General features: G+C 33.1%; 1 protein-coding gene across 2 annotated transcripts in view; it reads left to right on the top strand.

Moving 5' to 3' along the window:
- Nucleotides 1–15,582, top strand: part of LOC114327783 (tyrosine-protein kinase Src42A) — a 460,643-nt gene that overhangs the window by 360,044 nt on the left and 85,017 nt on the right. Inside the window, exon 2 of one of the 2 annotated variants that reach the window (XM_028276490.2) lies at nt 9,160–10,335. The exons of the other annotated variant lie outside the window; for it this stretch is intronic. Coding sequence (XP_028132291.1) covers nt 9,212–10,335 — 1,124 coding nt within the window. The 5' untranslated portion in view covers nt 9,160–9,211. The remainder of the gene's footprint in view (nt 1–9,159; nt 10,336–15,582) is intronic. 2 annotated transcript variants of the gene reach the window in all.

Here is a 15,582-nt window from a genome sequence, read left to right on the forward strand (position 1 = left end):
TTTTTTGACATTTTGATTATTTAAACAATGTTCCGGACCTTTGTGAGTGGGAGGATAACTCAAATATCATCATATGATTTATTTTTAAGCAATTTCTGCACAAAAAAATATGAGTCACCTCTCAACATTCAAGTGTACTAATATTTTACAGATGCGCCCTGGTCTATACGGCCACTACGAAATTCATGGAACCAAATTTTGACACTGTAGTCAAAGAGCATCTCTATTAAAATCAAAATAAAGATGTACTAATAGAAATAAACAAACCAAGACACGTTGAATGTTACAATGTGCACTTCCAAATCATGATTTACAATCTATATACCTTGTAAATCCCAAATCATGATTTACAAAGTTTGTACATTGTAAATCATGATTCGGGAGTGCTCCTAGTAACATTCAACGCGTCTTGGTTTGTTTATTTCTATTAGTACAGCTTTATTTTGATTTTAGTATAGTTCCATAAATTTATCCAGAATTTCTTTTGTTTCCTGTGCCGTTGTATGTCCCAAATTATAATGTTTCATGAAAGATATATCATTTTTCTCCATATGCGTCATTTTTTCCAAATACGTCAACTTCTGGCAGCTGTCAAAAATATACTACGAAGTACGAAATTTTAAATACAGTCGGAAAAATGAAAGATTACCCATGAACAATCATACATCACATATTATTAAGATAATTAATAATCTATCTCTCTCGTTTGTTATTTATAAAAAAAGAACAGCAAATACAAAATATGTGATTGAATGTGATTTATATGATCGTTCATGGGTATCCGCTGTGAGCTCGTACGTAGAGGGGATATTTAAAAGTTCGCGAGCGCCAGTAGTGACAAGTCAGTGAACTTTTTCTGGAAATTGGACATAAATGTCAAAGTGATTAATTTAAAACATTGTAAAAAATAATACTTACGTTTTAAATACTGAATTTAAGTTTTTTTAATATTTCGTAATATGTAATTATAAATTACATATTAATCTAAGCGCCATCTACACGATAATTGTGAAAGTATCCGAAGTAAGAAACTAATATTTCATCAATAGAACGTCAAAATGATTAGCAAAATCTTAAAAAAAAATCGATTACAATTTAATCACTTTTTTGCATTGTAAATATTACGCGATAAAAATTAAATAATAAATTTAAAAATTTCCGGCGAAAGTTGTATTAGTAATCCGCTAGTTAGCGATACTAGCGAAGCTCAGAACCCCTAGGGCTTTTCATTTAGTCATTTGTTTCGAGCTTCTGTCATGTCTCGTATAATATTAAGATATCTACGTCATACGTCTTTGATTTGTACCATTGGAATATACCAATAACGTATGACGTAGATATATTAATATTAGACGACAAATGAGAGAAACTCTAAACAAATGACAATCGATGAAAAGCCCTATAGGGCTTTTCATTCACAGTCATTTGTTTCGAGCTTCTGTCATGTGTCGTCTTATATATCTACCTCATACGTTATTGGTATTGCCAATGATACAAACCAAAGACGTATGACGTAGATATATTAATATTATGTGACACATGACAGAAGCGCGGAACAAATGACAATCGATGAAAAGCCCTATTCTTTCAGGTTAGATTTTCTAGAACTAAGATTTTTTGAGATCGCAGCGCCCTCATCGGCGAATAAGGTCACTTTATCAGACCACTTGGTAGTTGATATTATATATTGAATAAATTTAAAATTAAGTTTTCTTTATCTGCGAATTATTTTCTGCTTTGCTTTTATATCCCATCGAAACAGGTTTATGTCTCTGTAATTGTAGAGTTGTACATTGTTTAATATCACCATAGATTGTGTAAACTTACATAAACATAACTACGAAATAATATTGTTATAAATCTATATCAGGTGGTGTTACCACATTCATTTAGACGTCATTCTCTTTAAAAAAATATTACGACAAATATAGCAAATACATAAAATAATACAATTAACTATGGGAGTATAAACTAAAAACATCTTATTTTTACATACGACGTTCAAATATTAGTATGGTGAAGTAAGATTTATTAAAATATTACAAAATATTTTGCGTTTTAAATATTAAGTTTTAAAATAAATATTTTAAGTTTTTTACATGCGCAAATATTGAAACCGCAACAATATAATCGAAGGAACATGATTGTCAAGTAAACCACTGATGACCAGCTTTGTTAGGTTTTCTATTTTTAACACTATAGTAATATTAGTAAGCTACCAAATTATGTGTTTTTGAGCTATAAATAAAATAATTAATAACATCTGCATCTTTTATAAACAATGTATTTCCGGAAAGGCCAGATGGGAGAAGGTCTGTAGGACGACCTAGAAAAAAGTAGAAATTTGCAGTCAAAGAAGATCTGGAAAAAATGGGAGTGCGATAATGGGAAATAGTGGCACAGGACGGACAAACATGGAAGGCAATAGTAAACGCGGCAAAGATTCACGACAAGTTGTAACGCAGTTGATGATAATGATGATGATGTCTTTATGAGATACAAAAAACAATCTTCTTCTTCTTCGTCTTCTTCTTCTTCTTCTTCTTCTTCTTCTTCTTCTTCTTCCTTCTTGTAAGTAGGCTTTAATACCTGTTTTTTCTTCAATATTAGCCTCCTAAATTGTTTAAGTTATCGCACCATCTTTTTCTTGGTCTGCCAATACTTCTTCGTCCATTTGGTGACTTCTGTCACCGAATGTGTTCGTTCCACTCCTGTTTCCGTTTTGTCACCCATCTATTTATGTCTTCTACATCGCATGACCTTCTTATGTTTTTGCTTCTCTCCCTATCCAACAGATTTTTCCCTGATATTCGTCGGAGTATTTTCATCTCTGTTGTTTCTAGTAGTCGTCTCGTTTTAGATGTGTCAGGTTTTGTCCCCGCCGTGTATGTCAATATAGGTCTAATTGCTGCTTTATAGATTCTTGCTTTTGTGTCTTGTTTTAGGTGTTTGTTCTTCCAGATTGTGTCATTAAGAGATCCCGCCGCTTTACTTGCTTTTAAGCTTTGTTGTCGTACTTCCTCTTCAACAAAACAAAAAATAATCTAAAACATAATTTTACATTACGTCATTAATGGTTCCAACAGGATGCAAACAAATTCTACAAACTACTTTCCTAAATATTCTTATCTTGAATAGCTACTGTTTTGAAGTTAACGAGAACTGTTGGCGAAGAAGGAAGTCCTAGATACTTTTATCTATATAACTTCTAGATATTAGAAACAAAACAATTTTATTATACATAATATAACGCGTTTTTCTGGAACTGCCTCCAGAAAAGACGTTGTCTGTGTTAACAAATCGTTATTCAACATTCAACACTTCTTCTTCGAGTACCGTGGCCAAATTTTAGGCGTGGGAAGCTTCCATGACAGTTTGCCGATACTGTGCTCGATCTTGCGGACATAAACAATTCATCTACTAATAAGCCAGTTCATCGACGATGGTTTCGGGCCATGAATATTTCTTCCTACCAATTCCTATTTTTCACTCGATCTTTCCGTTGAGTATTAACTGCAGTATCCAGTACCTGCTACCCAATATATGCCACAGATATTTAAGTTTTCTCTTTTTTATCATATTCGTCAAGTCACCTTCGCCTTGACGTATTCTATTTAAGACTTCTATGTTTGAAATCCGTTGAACCCATGATATTTTGAGCATTCTACTATATGACCATTTCGAAGGCTTCTAATTTGTTTATCATGATCCTTTCATGATAACTTTCATGATCCAAGTATCACCTCCATACAGTAATACAGGATACACATAATAATTTTAGGAACTTTAGAATTGCACAATATGGGTCTAAGTTTCATAAATGCTCCTCTTGCAATCTCTATACCAGTTTTAATTTCTTCATCAGGATTTAGTGTACCTTTTGTCCAATATCCCAGGTATTTAAAATGGTTAACTTTTGTTATCGGTTCATTACTGACAATTAGTTGCATAAGGCCGACATCTTGTTTGATAACCACAAGTAACTTTGTCTTTGATGTATTTATGCCAAGTCCGTTATTGGAGCATTCTCTACTTAATTCTCTTATTCAACCTACTTTATCGTTATTCGACTTTACTAATTTTCTCCATTTACAAAATTTAAAAAATTATTATTTTACAATGTTTGTATCTTATATACAGTGATGAGCGTGCTAATAACCGGCAAAATAGCGCAAAAGATGGAAAACATATTAAGTTGTGAGATAAAAAGAAATGAAACTAGTCGAGCTGGTAAATTTAGCGATATTAACATATAAATTTACAAGTAATTTAATAAAAAATTTTGTCCTGGTAAAAGGTATATTAGTTTAAAAAGCCCCTATAGGGCTACAAGAAACAAAACGTTTTCGCTCTGTAACAAGAACATGGTAAGCCACCCAAAAATACAAAGGTTAAAACCTTTTAAAAATAGACTAAAAGTCTTATATAAATGTAAACATCGTAAAATCCAAAGGATGGATATAATTCCTATGGATGTGGCTTTAGTGCAACATATGACTCCCACACGTGGTAAGTGGGTTACTAGGACCCACTAGTTCTAGTAACCCACTTACCACGTGTGGGAGTCATATGTTGCCCTAAAGCCACATCCATAGGAATTATATCCATCCTTTGGATTTTACGATGTTTACATTTATATAAGACTTTTAGTTTATTTTTAAAAGGTTTTAACCTTTGTATTTTTGGATGGCTTACCATGTTGTTGTAACACTGATGATGCTCTTGTTACAGAGCGAAAAGGTTTTGTTTCTATGTCTGTAGCCCTATAGGGGCTTTTTAAACTAATATACCTTTTACCAGGACAAAATTTTTTATTAAATTTTCCTTGTAATTAATGTTATACAGCCAGCTACAGGAAATTCTTCCTTGTGGATATTTATATAAATTTACATTATAATTATTGTTTTCCACCTTTACACGTATCAGTGGAGTATGTCATTTGGTATGTCAACTAAAACTGTCACTGTGACAGTGGCAGTTGCTAAACTCGTCCGATACGCCTAAAGGTGGGAAACAATCAATATAATGTAAATTTTTTGGTTAAACTCGCTAAAGGGCCTAGCCGGGTAAGATGATGAAAAGTGCCCCCAACTCGATTCGAATCCCATATAGGTCACCGTTTAGCATATATAGTGAAACTAACTTTTTGAAATTTTTAGCCCCCTAGGTGGTCATGTGACCCACCTAGAGCCTAATTAGGCTTTTTATGTTTTTATTTTTTATCTCAGCCGCATCGAGAACTTGCGAAAAACTTTAAATAAAAAATTTGTAAGATTTAAAAAGTTCTGTGCGAAAATTTTTTTTTTTAATTTTTGGCGGGAAATTTTAATTTTAGAACGATTTTAAAATTTTAAATGACTATAAAAAAATAACTAAGACATTCGTTTTCACTAAAAAAATATATAACGTGTATTTTTGCATAATATTTCACCCTGAATTTTTTCAAGTTTTTAAAATTGGTGAAAAGCACCTTCAAAAATAAAAAATCGCATTTTTTCGGTTTTTTTTTTCGTTTTTTGATACAATTTTATACATATTTTTCAAAAAAGGTAACACCGTCACTGGAGCAGGTAAAAAATTTAAAAAGAATTGGGGTTTGCTTAATAAAAATTTTTTGGTCCACCATCCATTTTCAAGATACAGGGCGTTGAAGAAAACAAAATTTTACACATTTTTTACGATTTTGCCGAAACTACTGGCAACATTGTAATAAAACTTGGCGGGTTTTAAGAGGTAGTTATTGTGCATGTTTTGACATACAATTAAGGATTTGATATTCATCATTGGCGCGCTTAGGGGTAATGGTCTAAACTTTTCAAAGAAAAAAATATAGTACGCCACTGACATATTTCAAATTAACAATCATTTTTAAATTCCTCATTCAATTTGCGATAAAAAACTATCTTATTATTTTTTCATACGAGGCGCCGTTTTGCTGCAAAAAATAAAATATCTTAACGCTTCCAAAGTATTCGAATTAGTTTTTATAATGGACGTACGAGTTTACGTATGTAGATGTAGAAATTACTAAGTAATAGAAGTTCGAATACTTTGTAAGGGTTAAGATGTTTTATTTTTTGAATAAAAATGGCGCGTCGTATGAAAAAATAGGAAGATAGATTTTTTGTCACAAATTAAACGAGGAATTCAAAAAGGATTGTTAATTTGAAATATGTCAGTGGCGTACTATCTTTTTTCTTTAAAAAGTTCAGACTATTACCCGTATACGCGCCAATGATAAATATAAAATTCTTAATTGTATGTCAAAAAATGTACAACAACTACCTCTTAAAACTCGCCAAATTTTATTACAATGTTGCCAGTAGTTTCGGCAAAATCGTAAAAAATGTTTTTTACCTATTCTAGTGACGGTATTACCTTTTTTGAAAAAATGTGTATAAAATTGTATCAAAAAACGAAAAAAAAAACGAAAAAATGCGGTTTTTTAATTTTAAAGGTGCGTTTCACCAATTTTAAAAATTTGAAAAAATTCAGGGTGAAATATTATGCAAAAATACACGTTATATATTTTTTTCGTGAAAACGAATGTCTTAGTTATTTTTTGATACTCATTTAAAATTTTAAAATCGTTCTAAAATATAAATTTCCCGCCAAAAGTTAAAAAAAATTTTTTTTCGGACAGAACTTTTTAAAGCTTTGAACTTTTTTATTTAAAGTTTTTCGCTAGTTCTCGATGCGGCTGAGATAAAAAATAAAAACTTAAAAAGCCTAATTAGGCTCTAGGTGGGTCACATGACCACCTAGGGGGCTAAAAATTTCAGAAAGTTAGTTTCAATATATATGCTAAACGGTGACCTATATGGAATTCGAATCGAGTTGGGGGCACTTTTCATCATCTTACCCGGCTAGGCCCTTTCCCAGCTTGACTAGTTTCATTTCTTTCTAAGTCACAACTTAATAGGTTTTCCATCTTTTGTGCTATTTTGCCGGTTATTAGCGCGCTCATCACTGTATTTTCATATTACATCTAGAGTTCCCTTGATTTTTTTTTAATTAAGAGAACCGCGTCAACCATGAAAGGTTATTGGTGATAGCGTGTACGTGCATAATATCAAATGTTAACTGATTACAAATTATAGACTACTTTATATTGGTATGTTTACGTTAGTAAGTTCAGAAATTTTAAGATCACTTTGAAGTCGTTCCAATGTTAAATAATGTCGGAATGTGGGATTTTAAGGAGCTTGTTATCCGACCTATTCTATTCAACCTAAAGGAAAGACTATCTACCGTTGAGAGGGTTGCTTAGTTAAGCCATTAAAAAGTTTAATAATAATTAATCACCAGGAACTGATCAAATTTGCAGGGAACTTCACAAGAATAGTGGCGACGGCCTGCTACAGATACTGTATTTCTTGTTTGGCAAATGGGACCACGCCTTGTGAATGGTCGTAAGGCGTGATATACCCGTTATAATATAAAAAAGCCGACTACCTCCAGTGTGACAACTATAAAGGTATAACCCTGTTAACGACTGCTTACAAAATACTGGCAAATATGCCACTATTTTGTAAGCTACGAAAGGCTACTAGTTTACACAGTGGACATAATTGGGAAATACTAGATCGGATTCACTTCAGCAAAATCAACAGTTAACTAGATTCATTCAATAAGACAGATCCTCTAGAATTCTAGAAGACATTAAAATTTAACATTAAATGGTTTTAGAGAACAAGTAAAAACTTCGTTTGTATAATGGTATAAAAAGTTTATTGAAAAACTATTAAAAAGTCATCCAAAAGGATTCGCAAAACGTTTTCAATCTAGATCAGATCATCTTCAGTGCCTAGAACGAAGTATTTCCACGTTAGAATGAATGCAAAAGGTTAAGATTATGACTAGTTAAAGAAAAAATGTGGAATATACTTACGTTCTGCCTAGTACATGAAACTAGCAACCTTGTAGAATAGGTGACATCGAGAAATATGATTTACATTTTTAAAAGATGATGTTAGTGGCGACTCCAAGTCGATGTTAAGCGATAAATTTAAGAGTGCTCAAAGGGCAACATGATTCACTGCTCGATTGTAACGTGTGTCCATCGAACTGGCAAGTACCACACGTTACCATCGAGCAGTGAATCATGTTGCCCTTTGAGCACTCTTAAATTTATCGCTTAACATCGACTTGGAGTCGCCACTAACATCATCTTTTAAAAATGTAAATCATATTTCTCGATGTCACCTATTCTAAAAGGTTGCTAGTTTCATGTACTAAGCAGAACGTAAGTATATTCCACATTTTTTCTTTAACTAGTCATAATCTTAACCTTTTGCATTCATTCTAACGTGGAAATACTTCGTTCTAGGCACTGAAGATGATCTGATCTAGATTGAAAACGTTTTACGAATCCTTTTGGATGACTTTTTAATAGTTTTTCAATAAACTTTTTATACCATTATACAAACGAAGTTTTTACTTGTTCTATATGATTTTTAATTATGGTATACAGCCAGCTACTGGGACTTTCCCATTGATTTTGTTTTATTAAATGGTTTCTTGTTAACGGAATACAGTGATGGGCGCGCTAATAGCGCATATTTAAGTTGTGAGATAAAAGAGATGAAACTAGTAGAGGGGAAATTTAGCGATAGAAACCTATAAATTTACGTTATATTGATTGTTTCCCACCTTTAGACGTATCAGAGGAGTATGACAACTAAAACTGCCACTGTCACAGTGGTAGTTGTCAAACTACTCCGATACGTCTAAAGGTGGGAAACAATCAATATAATGTAAATTTATTGGTTTCTATTGCTAAATTTCCCACCTCTTCAAGTTCCATCTCTTTTTATCTCACAGCAATATGGTTTCCGTCTTTTACGCCTGGTATTAGCGTTCTCATCACTGTATAGTATGTATAGGATATTTATATTGTATTGAAATGACCAATCTTTTTATGGCATTAAACCTATTGTGACATAGTCAGTCGTTAAAAATGTGCTTGGCTGTTTTTTATTGTTGTCTATGTTATTATTCTACTTAAAAAAATTTATATGGTATGAATTAGTGTCTGATAAATAACGAAATACTTCAATTATTATTAGTCATTGTAACTACAAAAAAGTATCCAAGGCATTGTTGAAATACCGATTTGTGGCAAAGTTAGTGATTTTCTGTTTTAATTTTAATTTATAGCACCAAAGCCCGTTCTGTCGGTGTCACTCATCTTTAATGCGTGGTCTGAAGAATGGTGAACCTAAACGGAGGGGTCGTTTGGTGCTACAGAGACAATAAATGGATCCCGCTCCAGCTATCATCCATCCGACTCCATGGTGTCCTCACGCAGGCCCATTGGGCGACAATCTCAGACTTTGTCCGCCGGGTAGCCAACAAAGAACTCATCTTGCAAGAAAATGGTTTTACGGAGCTCACCGAAAAGCACAAAGAACTTATGTTCCAAGATATGGAAAATAAAAATATAATTAGTGAAAATGTGATAAAAATTAGTGATAATTCGAATGAACGTAAAGTTAGCTTAGGTCAAATTCCAGAAGATAAAATTGTGGAGCAGCCCCGTAGGCCGTCGATGCCAGAATTAAGGTCCTTAGATAAAGATAATTTATTTATTAACAATAATTTATTAAAGCCTCAGACTGATCTAAAGACTGATAAATTATCCAATGAAAATGATGAGATAGTCCTAAGGTTACTCAAGAAATACTGCAAGTACAGTAAGGATGCTTTAGATAACGATATAATTAACGCAATTGAGAAGATCCCCGACGAAGATATTCCTAAGAAAACCAATAGAACAGAAATAAAAGAAGAAGAATTTAAGCCAAGAAGAAGAAAACTAGGGTACGTTCCTACCGAAGAAAAGATTTATGAAAATCTAGATTTTCCTTTAGATTCTTTAGAAGAAGACAAGAACGAACATGTTATCCGCTGGTTAAAACAACAGAATAGCCAGATTAGTTTCGATAGCATTCCTACAAGAAGACATTCCGTGGAAATCGGAATATCATCTCCTACTGATAGCAGAAAAAGCAGTCTGATCGAACGAAAATCATCTTCGTCTGGTTTCGAATCAAGGAAGTCGAGTATCACGACACCTTCGACCCCGGAAAGCAGAAAGTCTTCTTGGTGTGATAGTACTTTTAATAGCCGAAAAAGTAGTGTGGGTTCGACTAGTAGTTGTTCGGAGTGCGAGGAGGGAGAGGGTCTGACACAATGGCAACGATTTTTGAAGAAGCATCTCAGTTCGAAAAATTCGGAAAAACGGTTAAAGAAGCAAAGACAGGCGTGGAGTAGAAACAGACGAAAGTTGAGTTCACCTGCTGACTTCCAAAGTTTTGATATCTTCAGCCAATTGTAAGTATTGAACAGAATTTTTAACCGCAACTTTCAGTTGTTTTCTATGTTGATAACATATTTTAAAATAACAGGTTTATTTAAACTTCCATCATAGTAGAGACAGAGACATCGTTATGGGTTTAAATTTTAAAGTACAGAAATTTAAAGTTAAATTTAGTACCTACTTACACAAAGACAAGAAATAACCTTTTAATCATCATTACCATCATCAATAGCTCGACAACCCTTTTTATGTCCTGGCTTGTTCTAGGATTTTCCGCCATTCCGTTCTGTTCCTTGTTATGTTTTTCCAGTTGGTAATCTTAAGTGTGTTCAGATCTTGTTCCACTTGTTCCATGTATCTAAGTTGTCATCCCTTTGATTATCTCCCTACTGCTCTCTGCCTCATTATATGTTTTGGTGTTTCAGTCTCCAACATTCGTTAAATATGGCCCATCCAGCGCAGACGTCCGATCTTTAGGATGTTATGCGTCGGGTTCGTTGTATGCTGCGTGTAGTTCAAAATTATATCTTCTGCGCGATACTTCATTTTCTTTCACCCTCTTATATATGTGTCTAAGAATTTTTCGTTCAAACGTACCTAATAGGTTCTCATCGCTTTTCGACAGTGTCCATGTCTCTGATCCATATATAAGGACTGGTTTTATCAGGGTTTTGTATATTTTTCATTTGGTTTTTCTTGTGATGTTGTTAGATCTTAGATGTTTAATTAGTCCATTATATGTTTTATTAGCAATATGTATTCTTCTCTTAACTTCTTCAATGACATTGTTATCTGCGGTAACTAGTAAACCTAGATGTAAAATTTTTCACGCTTTCGATGTTATAGTCTATGTCAGATTCTGTAAGTTTCTTTGGCCTGTCGATTTGCTGGCCTTCATGTGTTTGGTTTTTATTTTATTAATGTTTAGGCCATTGTTTTGTGCTGCTCTTTCTATCGCATTAAATGCTTCTATCATCTCTTTCGCTTCTAGCTGTGATATCAACATCATCTGCGAATGCCAATATTTGTAAACGTTTTGTTATTATTGTTCCTCTGGTGTTGATTTTTGACTCTCTAATTATTTTCTCTAATGTGATGTTATTAGGTACAGGATAGGGCATCTCCCTGTCTTAGGCCCGTTCTAACATGGATTGTATCGTAATTTCTTAATAACCTTCTATACAGGGACAAAAACAAAGCTTTTGGTGGAGAAAAATATAAAATATACGAGTAAGATCATTTTTATTTAATAAGACCAAATTATTTGCCACCATATGATTTCCTATTGTGGATTAACCTGAATTAAAGCTTTTAAATATCCCATCCGACGCCCTAAAGAGCACTAAGGATTATGAGAAAGAAGAAGTACCCTTGTTTCATTAAAACAAATCTTTTGGGGGAGATAGAAATGCGATATAGAAAATGAGAACTTTTTTCAATGGAAAGAAAGTTTTTTTGTGTATTAGCATTGCCGAATATTGGAAGCATTCAATTTGCTCATATAATATCTTAGATAATAATATGTCAAAAAGTGGAGTAGGTGAGGTATCAGATGTAATATTAAAAAACCCAGTAAGAGAAATAAGTATATATATATATATATATATATATATATATATATATATATATATATAGTTTTATTGATGTTCTTGAACCATACTAATTATATATAATATATATTTGTTTTTCTTGGGTTTAGGTTCAGAGATTATGTTTTAAATTTGGAACTAGATTTTATTGTTCATTTACAATCAACGTTTCGGCAGAAACTCTTGCCTTTGTCAAGATTGATTTCTAAAAATTTTTACAAATGAAAAACAATACATTATTTTAGAACAATATTAAAACTTACCAAACACGTAAAACGACACACTAACGACGATGAACAGATACAAATACACTACAATCAAACAGATACACTCAATTTTTAATTTGTATCTGTTCATCGTCGTTAGTGTGTCGTTTTACGTGTTTGGTAAGTTTTAATATTGTTCTAAAATAATGTATTGTTTTTCATTTGTAAAAATTTTTAGAAATCAATCTTGACAAAGGCAAGAGTTTCTGCCGAAACGTTGATTGTAAATGAACAATAAAATCTAGTTCCAAATTTAAAACATAATCTCTGAACCTAAACCCAAGAAAAACAAATATATATTATATATATATATATATATATATATATATATATATATATATATATATATATATATATATATATGTAGGATTGTAAATATTTTATGTTAATTTTTAAGATACCTTGTATATAATATTTCTTTAATTATTCGTATTTACAAACACGAAACGAGCGGTTGTCGGCGAGGCTCTAAAATGCACAGATGGGTGGGCGTATCTAATCGAGTGGTAGTTTAAGTGAGCAGTTTCTGTTTATTTTTAAGACATAAAAATAACAAAGTAGAGCCCTTTGACCCAATTTTTATTACTAATAGGCTAGTTCCCGCGAATGCGAATTAAACCATGAAAAAGGGAAGATTAGCAGTAAAGGAATTTTGGTTGTGTGGGAACGAATACATTTAGTCGATGATAACACCATAAACGCGACGGACCTATGTTCTTAGGTTAAGGGATAATACTTAGACGGGTATTATATTGATTAGACGCAAATGATTTATAAATACATTTCCCTTTTGTAAGAGTAAGAACATGTAAGATTTTTGGTCGCAATTACACAAGTACTTTTATATTTCGATAATTTAATAGTAACAATAATTTAGACATCTATTTTATTAATTAAAACTATTAAACATCAAACGGACTTTTATTACGATTGTCTTTAAACAAAAGCTACATTTTGGGGGCTCAATCGCGGATCTAAGAAAGACAATTTCGTCGTAAAGTTCGCGAAATACCGTAAAGTGAAGTGTAATTAAAAAATCGGCTCAAGTGACGAGACGTAATTTTTGGAAACTGTTTAGGACTGTTCGGGAAACGTGGAGACTGTTGGTGATTTTCGGACTTTTTTAAACTATTGGTGATTTTCGTACTTTGGGAAACTGTAGCAGGCTAGTACAGTGTAGACGACGCTGTTAGGCAAATACGACGGCTGTTTGGGCAGTGAAGACGACGCACGACGACGAGACGCAATCATAGCAAGCAGTATTACCAAGGAGAAATCAGGTGTGTTTGTTCCAATATTTTAAAAATAGTCAAGACACTTTGGTCTTGTGTCTGGAAATTAGAAATCTGACCAAAGATTATTTTTTTCGAGGAGCTGTGAACTGGAACTTTGACGATAAACAGTGAATGTTGAGAACTATCATAAATTATTTAACGATTAACTTCTTTTTGTTTTTTTTCATTGTTTGTTTCTGTTCATTTATTTTAATAACTCATAACTTTGTTAGTATTTGTAGTAAATATTGATAATTTTAAAGTAGGAATAAAAAGGAAGAAAAATGTTTCAATTGTGGAATTGAGGGACACAGATCGATGGATTGTCCTGACAAAGCCAAGGGAGTAAAATGTTTTAGATGCAATCAGTTTGGACACAGGTCTTTTCGATGCAATGAGAAAGAAGAAGAACCATCAACTTCTGGACATGTAAATGTTGTTAACTTGGGGTATAAAAACTCGGTAACATTGAAGGTTGGAAAATTATCACTACGTGCATTATTGGATACAGGAAGTGACATTAGTTCAGTACGAGAAGATAGTTTTGAAAAATATTTTGATGACGTGATTCTTTCACAAAACATATTAGATTTAAGTGGATTAGGAGGTACGAGAGTTAAAACTTTAGGTTCATTTAATAAAATGGTAGAAATTCAAGGAGAGGATTTTAATATTTTATTTCATGTTATTCCAAAAGAAGCACTAGACGTTGAAATTATTCTCGGAAACAATATACTGAGACAAGCAGAAGTTACAATAACCGAAGACGGAATAATTTTATCTAAAAAAAGAGTAGATACTTTTATAAGGAGGATTACAGTAATTAGCGAGACGACAGTCAATAATCATTTTCAGCTGAACCATACAGAAGATAAAAAAATAAAGACGGATATAGAGGGAGTAGTCAAAAGTTACGAACCGGACAAGACAAAGACGACGGAAACATACGAGGACTTCTTTATAAAAAACAATATTCCTTTTAAATACGAAGACGGCAAGGAAGTGTTGGTCATTCCGAAAAGAAAGCAAACAGAAATAATTAGAAACTTACACGAGGTAGGACATTTTGCTGTAACAAAAACACAAGATTTGATTCGAAGAGGATGTTACAATCCAAATCTTAGAGAAAAAATCGAGCACTGTATAGGGAATTGCGTTAAATGTATACTTGGAAGCAAAAAAGAAGTTATAGAATGCGTGAGGAGACATCCAAAGTATTTCGGAAATCCGCTCCGTATAATATCTGACAGAGGTACCGCATTTACGGCGAAGGAATTCGAAGACTATTGCGAACAAAGAAGCATAAAGTCGACGCCGTTTGAAGTACTGTTCGGAACGAAGATGAAGAACAAAGAAGATCTGAGGATGAAGGAGATCATAGAACAGGAGATAATTAAACAATTTGATGAAGATAGAGAGATGCTGAGAAACGAGAGTCGACGTCAGTTACTCAAAATTCAAGAGGAAAATAGACGCAGATATGATCTACGAAGAAAAAGGCCGAGAAAGTACAAAAAGGAGAACTTATTGGCAATCAAGAGAACACAGTTTGGTGGAGCACTCAAACTACAGAAGAAATATTTAGGACAGTACATGGTAGTACAAGTGAATCCAAATTCAGAGTACATGAAGTCGCGGATAGGTAACTAAACGGAATTCGGGTCGAATTCGAACAGGATGGCCGAATGTAGGATTGAACAGGATGGCCGAATGTAGGATTGTAAATATTTTATGTTAATTTTTAAGATACCTTGTATATAATATTTCTTTAATTATTCGTATTTACAAACACGAAACGAGCGGTTGTCGGCGAGGCTCTAAAATGCACAGATGGGTGGGCGTATCTAATCGAGTGGTAGTTTAAGTGAGCAGTTTCTGTTTATTTTTAAGACATAAAAATAACAAAGTAGAGCCCTTTGACCCAATTTTTATTACTAATAGGCTAGTTCCCGCGAAAGCGAATTAAACCATGAAAAAGGGAAGATTAGCAGTAAAGGAATTTTGGTTGTGTGGGAACGAATACATTTAGTCGATGATAACACCATAAACGCGACGGACCTATGTTCTTACAGCTTGTTTACATGGGCGGTTTGCCAACGTTTGACGCCGCGGTTTACCTGAAAAACCCAACC

This window comes from Diabrotica virgifera, chromosome 1 (genome assembly GCF_917563875.1).
Source record: "Diabrotica virgifera virgifera chromosome 1, PGI_DIABVI_V3a".
Classification (NCBI taxonomy): domain Eukaryota; kingdom Metazoa; phylum Arthropoda; class Insecta; order Coleoptera; family Chrysomelidae; genus Diabrotica; species Diabrotica virgifera.